Source organism: Pteropus alecto, unplaced genomic scaffold (assembly GCF_000325575.1).
Source record: "Pteropus alecto unplaced genomic scaffold, ASM32557v1 scaffold3, whole genome shotgun sequence".
Taxonomy (NCBI): Eukaryota; Metazoa; Chordata; class Mammalia; order Chiroptera; family Pteropodidae; genus Pteropus; species Pteropus alecto.
Window position 1 is genome coordinate 33123238 of NW_006442484.1, and position 13301 is coordinate 33136538.

General features: G+C 32.6%; 1 protein-coding gene across 16 annotated transcripts in view; it reads right to left on the reverse strand.

Annotated features, from left to right (window-relative positions):
- Positions 1–4181: 4181 nt before the first annotated feature.
- The window catches only part of BAZ2B (bromodomain adjacent to zinc finger domain 2B), a 287601-nt gene continuing 278481 nt past the window's right edge, over positions 4182–13301 (reverse strand). For all 16 annotated transcript variants that reach the window (XM_025039212.1, XM_015596525.2, XM_025039211.1 and 13 more), the window contains 3 exons: positions 9391–9656; positions 8993–9136; positions 4182–5644 (listed from right to left, as the gene is read on the reverse strand). In XM_025039212.1, the coding sequence (XP_024894980.1) occupies positions 5491–5644; positions 8993–9136; positions 9391–9656 (564 nt within the window). In that variant the 3' untranslated portion in view covers positions 4182–5490. The remainder of the gene's footprint in view (positions 5645–8992; positions 9137–9390; positions 9657–13301) is intronic.

The following is a 13301-nucleotide window of genomic DNA, read 5'->3' on the forward strand; positions in this document are numbered from 1 at the left end:
TTAATGCAGCTTTCAGAGAATTTTTAAATTGCAAGTGTGAGTCCTCCAATGTTTTTTTTTTTCAAGATTGTTTTAGGTATTCTTGGTCCCTTGAATTTCCATATAAACTTTGTCAATTTCTGCCAAAAAGCCATCTGGGATTTTGATAGGCATTATGTGGAATCTGTAGACCTGTTTGAGGATTATTGTCATATTAACAATATTGTCTTCCAATCCATAAACATGGTGTATCTTTCCTTTTATTTAGATTTTCTCTACTTACTTTCCACAATGTTTTAGTCTTTAGGGTACTCATTTGCACTTCTTTTGTTAGATTTATTTCCAAGTATTTTATTCTTGCCGATACTATAATAAATGAAATTGTTTTCTTAATTTCATTTTCCGATATTTTTTATTGCTAGTGTACAGAAATACAGTTGATTTTTGTATATTGATCTTATATCATGCAATCTTGCTAAACTTGTTACATAGATATAATAGTTTTTTGGTGTGGATTCCTTAGGATTTTTTAAATATATAAGATCATGTCATCTGCAACTAGAAATAGTTTTCACATTTCTTTCCAGTCTGGATGCCTTTTTTCTTTTTCTTGCCTCATTGCTCTGGATAGACTCCACTATGCTTTGCTGTGCTGTGAAGGGCTGGTTCACCTGCCCCCACCAAGACCTGGATAAAACACTCCCAAGTACATCTCATTCTCATTGTGTCGACTTTATGCTCACCTGGCTTCTTTCAAGTGATTCATTCAGTCTCTTTCCCAGATGTCATGACATTAGAAACCTGGACATGGTACCTTTGTCACTGTAAAGCAGAGAGGGTTAGCTACAATATCTACATAAAATGAAAACTACGAAAAGGCAAATCAAAATTGAAGTTGCTAATATGATTAGAGAATCTGCTAAGTTAGATATTTTTCAAAACGTAGTATTCGAATTCAAAATCTGCAATGAATTGTTAGTGAGAACTAATCCAAACAAATATTGAACACTAGTTAGGGATAAAAAATTCTTCCACTGCTGGCAGGAGTGTAAACTGGTCAGTCATCTGGAGAGTGCAGTCTCTCCCTACATATAGATCCTAGAGAAACTTTTCCCACAGTCTCTTAGTTATCTATTGCTGTGTAACAAATTACTCAAAACTGAGTGGCTTAAAATAATAATAAACATTTATTATTTCATAGTTTCTATGGTTCAAGAATTCAGGAGTGGCTTGGCTTAGCTGGCAGTTGTGGCTCAGGGTCTGGTGAAGTCGTAGTTATGTTGGCAGAGGTGCCAGTCATCTGAATGTTTAGCTTGGGCTGAAGGATCCACTTCTAAGATGCCACAGTCACATCGCTTGCAAGTTGGTGCTAAATATTGGCTATCCCGTAAGGCTGCTACGGTGTCCTCACAACATAGTAGTTGGCTTTACCCAGAGCAAGTGATCCAAGAGAACAAGATGGAAGCAACATGGAATTTATGACCTAGTCTGGGAGTTCACATATCACCACCCTGACATATTATGTTGGTCACACCGGCTAACCCTGATATAGTGTGGGAAAGGATTATACAAGGGGATGAATACCAGAAGGTAAGAAGCATTTGGGGCCACCTTGGAAATTGGCTTGCATGCACAGGTCCATAAAGGACATGTATGACAACATTCAGTGCAGTATTATTTGATAAGGAGTTGCAAGCAACTTAGGTTTTCATTCCTAAGAAATTTGAAAAGTAAAATGTGGTATATACCTGTGATGGAATACCTTGCAGCGATCCAAAGTAATGAACAAAATTTATATACTCTTTTTCAATTCAAAAGAAACAGAAATTAGACTAAAAAAGAATGAAATTGAGCATAACACAACTGATACAAGTTGACACTGTATCTGTGTGTGTGTATATATATATATATGTATATACATATATATATGTACATATATAACACTATATACACATTGCTAAATAAATATATAAAACCTTGACTGGAAAGACAATTAAAAATGAATGTATAGGAGAGGAAGGGAATTGAGGACCTGAAGGAAGAAGTAAAAAAAAAAAGAGAGGTTTTGCAATAATGATGTGAACAGTTTGCCATTAGTTGAGGAGAGAAATTACCTCAATTTTGTGTAGTTGAGGTTTAACAAAAAAGTTTTTTTTTTTTTTTTTAAGGCAGAGTTGCAATTTGGCCCAGGTATTGAAGCAAAATTTCTAGTAGATAAGATTCTACTAGTTCCCCTTGTAATTTTTATGTGATATTCCTGTGGAATAGAAATTTCAGTCCTCTTAAAATACTTCCCTTATCTCCTTGTTGGAATAAAATTCTTTTAACAGGACATGAACCTCTTTCACTTTTCAAATGGAGATATTTAAGATGCAAAGAACCTTGAGACAGAGAGCCCACAAATAAAATTTACAATAAGGAGTAAACGATTGATATCCGATTTCCTTGTTGAGGATATGTTTAATGGAAGACTAAATGAACACGATTTTAAATTTCTTCAAAGGGTATTGGGGTGGAGGGGATGGAAAAGAGAAGGAGTACAGAGAGGGTGCATTAAGGTAGCAAGAACAGGTTAGATCCCTTAAAATTTTGATTAAAATTAGTGTTTAACAAATTTCATTTTTGGTTAAAACAAGAAAAAGAGATCACCTTGCATTTATGGTAATTTAGTTCTTTTGTATTCAAGGTATACCCATAGATTTTCACTTGTTTAATTTTCACTATGGTTAACAACTCAATAAATGTTAATTTACTCTCTACATATTGTTTCAAAGTAAAAACTATTTTCTGAATTTAATAGTAGTGGATTGTTTGGTTATCTTTGGTTGGTCACTGAGTGATAATCTGAATCTCAATTTGAGAGCAGGCCAGTTTTTATAATTTACAGAGCAAGCAGGACTAAAAGGGATAAGGTTTATGTTAAAGTTTAATTTACCTTAATAAAATTATGTTGTGTATACATGTAGTTGTGTGATGACAGAGGGTTAGGAAAATTTTTTATATTTGAGGAGAACAATGATACTGGTTTTATTGAAAATATATTCAACATAGGGCACTGTGAATGCAAGAGACATTCACATAACAAATGAGCCACATATGTATAGTGACAAGTGTTACCTAGACGAATTGCAATCCTTTTGGGATCATGTTCACTACTTCTTGAGCAGCTACTCCTGCAGAGTAACAACAATAAAGACACCAGTCTAAAGTAGCCAAAATTGACCAATCTTTACACTTTTCAGGGAATATCTTATTTTGAAAAGAAAATTATCACTCTTGAAAAATTATTCTTTTGTGTGTTTATTTCTCATTATGAGCCCCTCAGACACCAGACATGTTATCAAATAAGTCACTTACATACCATCTAATGTAAATTACCATAAGCATGTATCTTCCCTAAGGCAAAAAGCCCCCACGAAGAAAATGCCCATGGAGCATCTGGCAGTTCTATAAACACAAAAACTATACACTTTATTCACAGCACCACCTTGTTCCCTACTCCACATGGTATTTTTGATTAAGCACCAGCCCCTTAAGGCATCACTGCAATATTTGGTTAACAGAAACTGACATATTTGCATAATAACAGCTGATTTTCATATAAGTCTTCACAAAATCAAGGGCTTTTGGAAAATACTCTGTGGTTTCGAAGTATTTTAAAGTCAGAAATATTTTCTTGAAAACTTTTCTATTCTCCCTTCACAATTAAAAGGATTTTTAAAGGACATTATCTAAGGACTTTTCTATTAGGTATAATAATAAGCCCCATGAAGACAGGCCTGGGCCTGCCTTCTTCACCAGTGATTCCTTAGAGCCCAGGAAAGCTTCACATCACATCACATTTCATGACTACTTGACTTTGTATCTTATGATTAGACTAATTTATATGATCAGTTTTTCTTATTGCCCACTGTTATATGTCCACTGACAGAAACATTTCTCTTATCAGAATAAGACCTTAAAGTGTATTTTAATATGTCCATATTGAAAATGTGAAATAATAAAACGTGGTCCAGAGAGGTTCTGACTCATGAAATTCATATCATTTGACCAAAAGCCACCCCGTTCCACTCAGTCCAGTTATCTCTGAACCATACTCTACTGCTTCTCCTTTATAATTCTCTTAAAAAAAAATCAAATTTAAATTCACTGCTTTTTTGAAAAGCCTGTATTTTCAGGTTCATTAAGAAAAACTAAAAAACTAGTTTGTAAAAGTCTTTTATTGTATCCGTGCCACACATAGTAGTGAAAAATAACACTCCTAAAAAAAAGAATGCTACCTTTTCCACAACATTTTATTTTAAATAAAACTTCAAGTACTCTTACATAGGTACAAAAAAAATTCTGATCTATTTGCCTCCAACAGACCACCACGACACACAGTAGATAAAACACAGTGGTTACAAACGTCTTTTAAATTTATTTCTGAGGCAAGGCAAATGGGAGGAAAATGTTTCTATGAAAAAATACTGTGTGTGTAGGAAATTGTCACAATTTTATTCCACATGGATACAAATGATTATACTTTAATTTAGGCCCTGGTGGCTTAAAATTATATAACAAAATAGAAAAATGGAAAACTAATATCCCCTACACCCTGTTTCAAAGGCAGGCACTACCAAGATCAAGGAGACGCCACAGTGTTGGTAGAGGATAATTACTGTACAAGCTGTATAGCTCTAATTACCTTCGGACTAAAATAAAATGCTACAATCCTTCTAAGGCATAAACAATAATGTTTGCAAACAATATATACACATAATACATATTTAAAACAAGACAATATAAACAATAATGAACAGTATATACATGTCGATTTTTCTTCACTGTCTTGAAATACAATTTACTACACAAGTGATGCAGCAACATATATATATGTATATATATAAATGTACTTGTAACTCTACAGTAAAGTTTATTTTTGGTGCTTTTATAGCACATCAGTGTAAACAGTTTAACTTGGCTTTGTTTTATATTTTAAAACATTCCTTGTTGTATTTTCAAGATTTAAAGCAATTTTCTAGTTCTTCCTTTTCACAGAAAACGAAGATTCTGGATGTGGTTTAATCATAAATAATTCATAAAATTAAATACATTCACTAAAAAATAAACTACAAAGTAAAAAAATGAAAAATAGATATTTATTGAGAGGGAAAGGAGAACCATTTCCCACGTTAGAGCTCTGGTGTTGAATATTCAGTGCGATTTGATATATTTTAATTGCTATTGCACTATAACACCCTTTCCTTTGAAAATTCTTTGGGTGTGCTTCCCTGTTCTACCTAAAGTAGCTGATAAATCACACAAACCAATAACCAAGGGCCTTGGTTGTTGTAGGAGTGAAGCCTTTAAAAATGGTATCATTCTTCTGATACTTTTTTTTTTTGTGATACTTATTTTAAGAAAAAAAAAGTCATTATGTATGTGCCTTGCACATTTACGTAAATAGAGTTCACACTGCTGGTCTCATTTGTCCTTGTTTAAAAGGAAAAAAAAAAGATTATTATAACTTCAGCTCACTTTGAAAGTATCTGCCCACTTTTTTTCAAAATACTTCCTCATACTGTGGCCAGCTCTGCCTATATCAGAATCATCTTCATTAAATGTTTCACAGTTGTCAAAAACAAGCCTGACATCTAGAGCAAAGGATTCAAGGTTTGGATACCTGAAAGAAAACACATGATAAAGAGGTTGCTTTTGTAGGGTGGCTTTTTTTTTTTTTTTTAAACAAATGAAATGGTAATAAAAGGTACAATAAAAAGTAAAACTGAAAGGAGAAAGAAAAATATTAGGATAACTGCATTTAAAGTTTTATAAAATGTATTATACCCTCTTACAAATGGAACATTTAAAAAACTACACGTGCCCTGAACCATATAGGATTTAAAGACAGGTAAAATGGAAAAACATATTTCTGAACATCAAGATATATTTCAACTAACTAGCATTTTCCCCACATCCAATTTCCTGTTTGACCTATATCACAATTCTATTAGAAGCCTCATCCCACTTGACTAGTTTATTAACCTCTCTGATCAACTGTATTATTTGTAATACCCCTATTACCCACATTCAAAAATATTTAGTTGCAGCAGATAAAACGTAAATGCTTCCTATGCACTATAAACATTAGATTTGCCCTGTGGCTTTTAAACACATCCCAGGATATGCCACTGTGTTAAATCTTTCTTATTTCCCATTTCTCTTCTCTCTTCAAATATGCTCTTTTGCTCAAGTATTGGAATATGATGACCCAGATCAAGCAAAAAAAAAAAAAAAAGCATTTGCTATCCCTTTACCAGAGATAACATTATGAGGAACTGGCTTTCAATAAGAAGTGCTGTGATTTCTGTGCTTTTTTGGTGGGATAAGCCCACTTCTCTTTCTCTGTAATAAGATGAATAAGAGAACAGAAAGGTGAATGAATCTGTCTAAACTTATTGGTAAGAAAAGAATGGTTCATTTCAAACCAACTCAAGCCAAATCAATACATTCTGAAAGAGGACTTCTGGAAATTCAAATTTAAAATAATTCTAACTAATGGTAAGATGGAAACTGAAATAATTTACCCATTTGAAATACCCATGAAGTATGCTGTGAAGCTCTGAGACATGGTAATAGTGAAATTATTTCTTTGATGAAATACCTTGTACAGTCTTCACTCCTTCCTTCTAATACGATCAATAATAAAAATAAATAAAATTTTCTTTATCTGTAATGAGCTCACAGAGTTAATGAAACCCTTAAGTAACCTCATCCATTTTCTTTTTCTTCTGAGAATTATTTTTTTTTTATTGAGGTGAAATTCATATGTGATAAAATTAACCATTTTAAGGTTGACAGTTCAGTGGCATTTAGTATATTTACAACACTGAATTACCACCACCTCTATCTAGTTCCAAAACGTCGTCATCACCCCAGAAGGAAACCCTTTACCTATTAAGCATTTCTCTCCATTCCTCCCTATTCCCACTCCCTGGCAAGCACAAATCTGTTTTTCTGTCTCTATGGATTTACCTATTCTGGATATTTCACATAAATGGAATCATATAACATGTATGGAAATAAGTTTTATAAAATATTTAAAGTTACTTCGAGAAATATTTGTCTCTTTAGACTGTTCATACTATAAGAAAAGGTTAATGATTAATGCTAAGGAGACTGGAACTGGGAGAGAATTCTAGGTGAGATTCTAGGTGAAATAAGTGTAACACACATTCTGTCCCTTCTTTTATAGAAGGATGGGCGGCTAATGGAACCCGGAAAGATTCATTAATAAAGTAGGTACTTCCTCTCCTCTGTTCTATAAATTTCTAGTTTAAAATTTTGAAATACTGTGAGTTTTGGTTCCAACTGATTAGTTTGGGTTTAATCAAATACCCCTAAGTTAGAGGAGCCTGAATTCACCGAATTATGCCTCTCATACAGCTGGCATCATAAATATTTATAAAGAACTGCTTCTCTCTCTGCCTGTTTCCACTGTGATCCCCTCTGTTCACCAAAATTCATTCTGAAAAGGGAACTTCAATTTTACAGCTCTTTTGCTAATTCTGTATTAATGTCTAAGTCTGTTCTTTTGGAGGTTTGGGGATTGAGGATCCTCCTCTATCCAGGAATCAGAGAATCACAAAAGTTAAAGGTAAGAGTGAATTTAAACATGGTCAGATCTTCCTGCGTAAGTCTTTGTCCTGGCCATGTTGGATATAAAGTCTATCATGCTGCCCTTCTAAACCTATGATTATTTGGATAGAATAGCAAAAGAATTAGTCCATATCTGGACAGTAGTTTTTGCTGTTTGGTTCACATTAGGATCAATAATTTTAATGGTTATAAATGTTTTCTGAATTTGGGCAGGTCCTTTTTTTAGTTCTTAAAAAATAAAACAAAGACATAATCCTTTGAAAGACTGACATTTCAGCCTTCTAAGAAATAAATTAGTCATTTGGTTAATCCAATAAATCATTTGGTATATGTGAGAGGAACACTGATCATTGAGTTAAGTTCTACTCAACTCTTCTAAACTGAATGTAAATTATAGAGTATGGTGATTTTCACCAAAAGAATGCCAAGGAAGAACTAAATAATATAGGGTATACTGATGATAACAACATCAATAATGTAATTAAACTATATTTTAAAGTTATTCTTTCAGTGTAAAGTTCCTTCTTTCTCCATATTTTCTGTGACTTTGCCTGAAGTGATAGGCATGGACTACATTAAGCAACACTGGGATGTAGGAATAAAAGGATCAGGGAAGAATGGAGAAAAGAATATAGCCCCCAGCTCCTGGCCATTCACATGTGGAATGCTTTTGTGTGGGCTTGATCTTGTAAGTGAACAGCTTCGTTTTTGAGGCTCCAAAATGGGCCAGTATACAGAACCAATTAAATTCCATTAACAATTAGGACCTTCTGGCAGGAGTCTAAGGTCATGAACTGTGGTCAGGAATTTACCCTTTTGTTGGGATCACAAAGAGGATTTGATAGAGAGTAACAAATGATAGATTCCTTCTACATTAAAAAAATACGTTTTCAGTATCCAACAACTCATAATAAAGCTTTTAATATGAAAAATTTCCAATGATCTTCTGTCTAAATATTATAATGATCTGAAAATATTACAGAATCAATTTTCGTTAAATCTACATGAGATGATGTCAATACATCATCTAGTGCACAGTACAAGCTCCACCTTACCTGTTGCTTACTTACTTTGGGGGGCTTCCCTGACACTTTCCCTCACCCCCCCAGTTGAGCTTGGTGCCCCTCCAATGTCAAAAACAGCATTATCACCCTCCTTTATAATGGTTTAAATAATTTTGATTCACTTGTCTTCCATACCATACTACCCTAACCAAATACACATGCATACACATACTCATGCATACACACACATCCTCTCCAAAGGCAGGGCCTCTGTCTTTGCATTAAATTAATGTAGTTTTGGCTCACTAGAAAAATATCTAGCATATATAAAGCCTTCAATAAATACTGAAGTGAAATAATTTACTTACTGTCCACTACTTAACTTCTCTCTAATTGTGGAAAAATCCATAGGCTTCTTAATAACTTTCTTATAACCAGGAACAAGTTTCAAGTTTACAGGAAGTAGAAAAGGCCATGCATCCTCATGAGTTTCCATTTCAGTAAGGATCATACTAAAGAAAATAATATTTAAAATAAATATCCGTGCTTTAGAATGATCTATTTTTGTTAAAAAATTAGCTTTCATAATCTTTCAACAAAAAACAATGCAAATTTACTTAAAAGGATAAAAGTATACATTTACTTATAAACTTTACATTTTTCTATTTATGTAAATTATCCAAAAGTCACTTTTATTATGGTAGAAGGTTTCTAAAAGTAAAATGGGACATTATGAATATACAGTATATGAAAACTAAAATAATACCTGCAAAGAGCTAGGTCCTTGGAGTCATCTCTTTTAGGTTTCTTAACAGAAGTAAAACTTTCCTGTTTTGACAAGTTAATAGAAGTGTTTTCTTCTATTTTTCTTTTTTTCAGGTCTTTGTTTCCTCTTTTTAGTGAACTACTTGTAGATGCAGAGTCTTCATCTTCAGTATCTCCTGTTAAAGCTACTTTCTTTCCTTTCTTTGAATCATTAGTCTTTTTTCCTTTGACATGAAGTTTTTTGAATTTTAGAGTTTGACCACTTGCCTTTAATTAAAAACAATAAATGAGCTATAAGAAAATAACTGCCTATAGACCTATTATTTTAAATTATGAAAGTCTGACAGAACAAAAATATTATCTCTGATCTAGAAAGTTGATAATTTTATTATTTTCAAGAGAGATCAATGCATTTTTTCTCCCATAATATAAGGCTAAAACCTAATAAAGCATGCAAATTTATCTTAAGAATCCTTAAAACTTAAAGATGCTGATCTCATGGTAATCCATCTTTGGTACTACAGCACTTATCAGCAATATTCCTTTTGTCTAGGTTACTAATCAAATGAATTTATAGATACAAAAGGACTATCTTTTAGAACACAATATAATTAAGAACAAAGGTGACCATAAACAAAAATATAGAGCTTATTAATAAGAAAGTTAAAGAGGTAATTAAAAAGCTAGGCCAAAACATGCAAAATAGTTCATGAAGTATTAAATAGAGAAAAAGTCCTTTTAAAGATCAAATATACTGAAAATTGACTTTTTTCTGAATAAATAAAAAAGCATTTGCTATAAGAAGAGAATTCCACAAACATGTGGTCCCCACGTGTGAACAAAGCAGTGGTGAAGGATGAGCAACCAAACAAAAAAAAAAAAGGAAAAGGAAAAGAAAAGATGTCTATTTTGAAGAAAACAAATAGTATAAAAGATTATATTTGGAATCAAAGGTTATTAATTCCAGCTATTACTCTGTCAGTAAGTATGGAACTTTGTACAAAAATATCTATGAGGCCATGTTTTTGTCATATATAAGATAAGCAACACAATTGGTAAGGTCATTCAAGCTCTAAAATTACATTAAAAAAATCTCAATGTGGCCTTATGTAATCTAACCACAACCTGCAGGTAGCAGCGCATTGAAATAACAATGAGCCCTCCTTCCCCAATTTGAAAATGGAAAATAAGTCAGAATTTTGACTTAAATGTTATAATAAATAGAATAGATCACAGAAGGGTGGTAAGCAAAGTCACTGGTAATGTATGGTTTTTGTTTTGATTTTCCAAAATAATGTTTACATTTTTTTTTTTAGACACTTCATTTCCTTTCTTATCCGAACTGTTAAGAAATTTTAGATGCCAAAGACAATATTTAATCTAGCCATAATTTAAACTTAGCTATATAATTGAAATAAATTTGGTCAAAATCATTTCTTTGGAGTATTTCATATCAACTTCTGTGATGATTTCATGACCTCTTCTAGCAATATTTTTTTTTTAAATTACTATTAATCAAGAAATTAAAAATATTTGGTTCTCAATCTGGTGATGGCCAGAGAGGAGGGGATTTGGAGGCTGGGAGAAAGCGGTGAAGGTTTAAAGAAATACAAATTAGTACTTGATAGAAGGTCACGGGGATGGGGAGCATGGCACAGGGAATGCAGTCAGCAGTAATGCAATGGCTAGGTGTAGACTAGAGGAGAGAAAGAGCAATCAGGGGGATAGTTTTATAAACTATATAAATGTCTAACCAATGTACTGTATACTTGAAACTAAAAATAAAAATTTGGTTCTCTGTTGGCAGTCTAAAAGTATAGTTGAGATACTTTAATTGACTAAAATAATAAGGCAAATCCTAAATCTAACACCTCCCCAAGATCATATATAAAAATCATTACCCCTTGTTACTAACAGAAATAATTAAAATGTTTTACTAAGTCTCTTCTGAAATTAGCTTATTAATTTTTATTCACTAAAATCTGATTATTTTTTCATATTATACTAAGCTTTTAGTATTCTCAAATCATAAAAAGAGAAAGAAAATGCTTAATATAATGATGAAAGTCCATTTAATAAAGATTAATTTAAGTTAAATTGAAAACTTGTGTTACTTAAAAAAGAAAATTTTGTGAATTATGGGCCAAAACTTTTAGTTCCAATTTGAATTAAAATATTACTTGGGATCATTTGCTAATGAAGTAATATTCAAAATAAGAAAACATGAAATTTAAACCACAGAATCAAGACTTTTTTTGATATTTTAAAAGACAATGAAGTCTCTCTATGTATTTCTTTAATAAATGACATTTATTAGCTTACCTCATTAAACCGTGCACATACACATAGTTTCAAAAGCAAGTTTTTGTACAATTACTCTGCTACCTCATTACTTTTTTCTTGGACAGAGAGGTCCCATTCCCCACCCCACCCTTTCTCTCTTGTTAGAATCTAAATTCAAAGAAGAACTGTCTTAAACAGAACCTATCAGATTATGCATACAAGGGCACATTTCTGTTATGGCTGTATATTTATATATCAGAAGTTGTGAAATGGCGGCTCACAGACTGTAAATAGTTCACAGAATGTGTTGTTGGCTCATATAATGCTTGTAGAAATTCTGAATTTGTTGCCAACATTTAACATTTGGGAGGACATGCATAAAAATCCCTAATCCTGAAAAACTAGGAGGTCCTGGAATACTGGCCCACATGTCTATATGACAACAATTGGCTGGAGATGAGTGATGACTGGCACATTTAAATGGAGGCATAACTTTCCTGTTTGCCACAGTCCTAACTCTTGTGTTATTTGCCTGGCTTTTGTAGGGAATGGAATTTGAAACTTCGTGTGTGTGTGTGTGTGTGTGTGTGTGTATGTGTGTGTGTGTGTGTGTGCATGTGTGTCTATTAGTGTGTATAAATGTGTATGTATACACTCTGTCTTATGGATTTTGTGGTCCTGTGATATTATATAAATATAATAAGGTGTATGTATATATTGGCATGCATATACACATACACACAGAGTAAAAATACTTAATCATAATGTTGTATGAGGAAATAGCCATTTGAGAGTAAGATGTAACAGTATAAATATTTGTAAATAATGATGAATTACTGAAAAGATATTTTAAAACCTTAACTTTAAAAATCCTTATATAAAATAATCTAATATTTTTAGTTGCTGTAAAAAACATAACATCTAATTTAGTACATTTAAAAAACAAAAAAAGTAGCAGTTTAGCTGCATTTCCATAGAAAGGCTTGGGTGAGATCACAGATCTTGTCTCCTAGTTTACTCCTTGAATGACAGCCAAAATTCTAATTTCAGCAAATCTACAAAACACAAATCTACAAAACACAAAACCTCCTATTGCCTCTCAGATGATATTCCCAATACTTCAAACACTGACTTGTTAATAATTCATAAAGTATTAGAGAAACTTTCTATAACTTGACAGATATGAAACTAAAAGATAGTTTATGTATAACCAGTCAAGATTATTGAACTACATTTAACTATTGTAACAAAAATGATCAAGTAATTAGAAATAAAAAAGCAAGTATTAGTGACTAAGATGTCATGTGGGACCCTCTGCTATTTTGTGAAATATAGCCTAATACAAACATGTCACAGAATTTTAAAGTTATTAAAACTTTCCACCCATGACCGTATTTAATCCTCACAAAGCAGATACTGTCCCATTTTACAGAAGATATTTCTGAGAGAGTGTGCCAATGTTTATAGATCAGGGAGGTGAGAAAACCAATAAAGGAGACTGAAGAGTAAAGACAGGACGAAAACCAGGTGAGTATGATATCCTAGAAGCCAAGGAGGAAGGAGTGTCCCACTCTATCTAATGTAACTGATAGATGAGATCTAAGCACTGATCTCTGGATTGAGCAATAT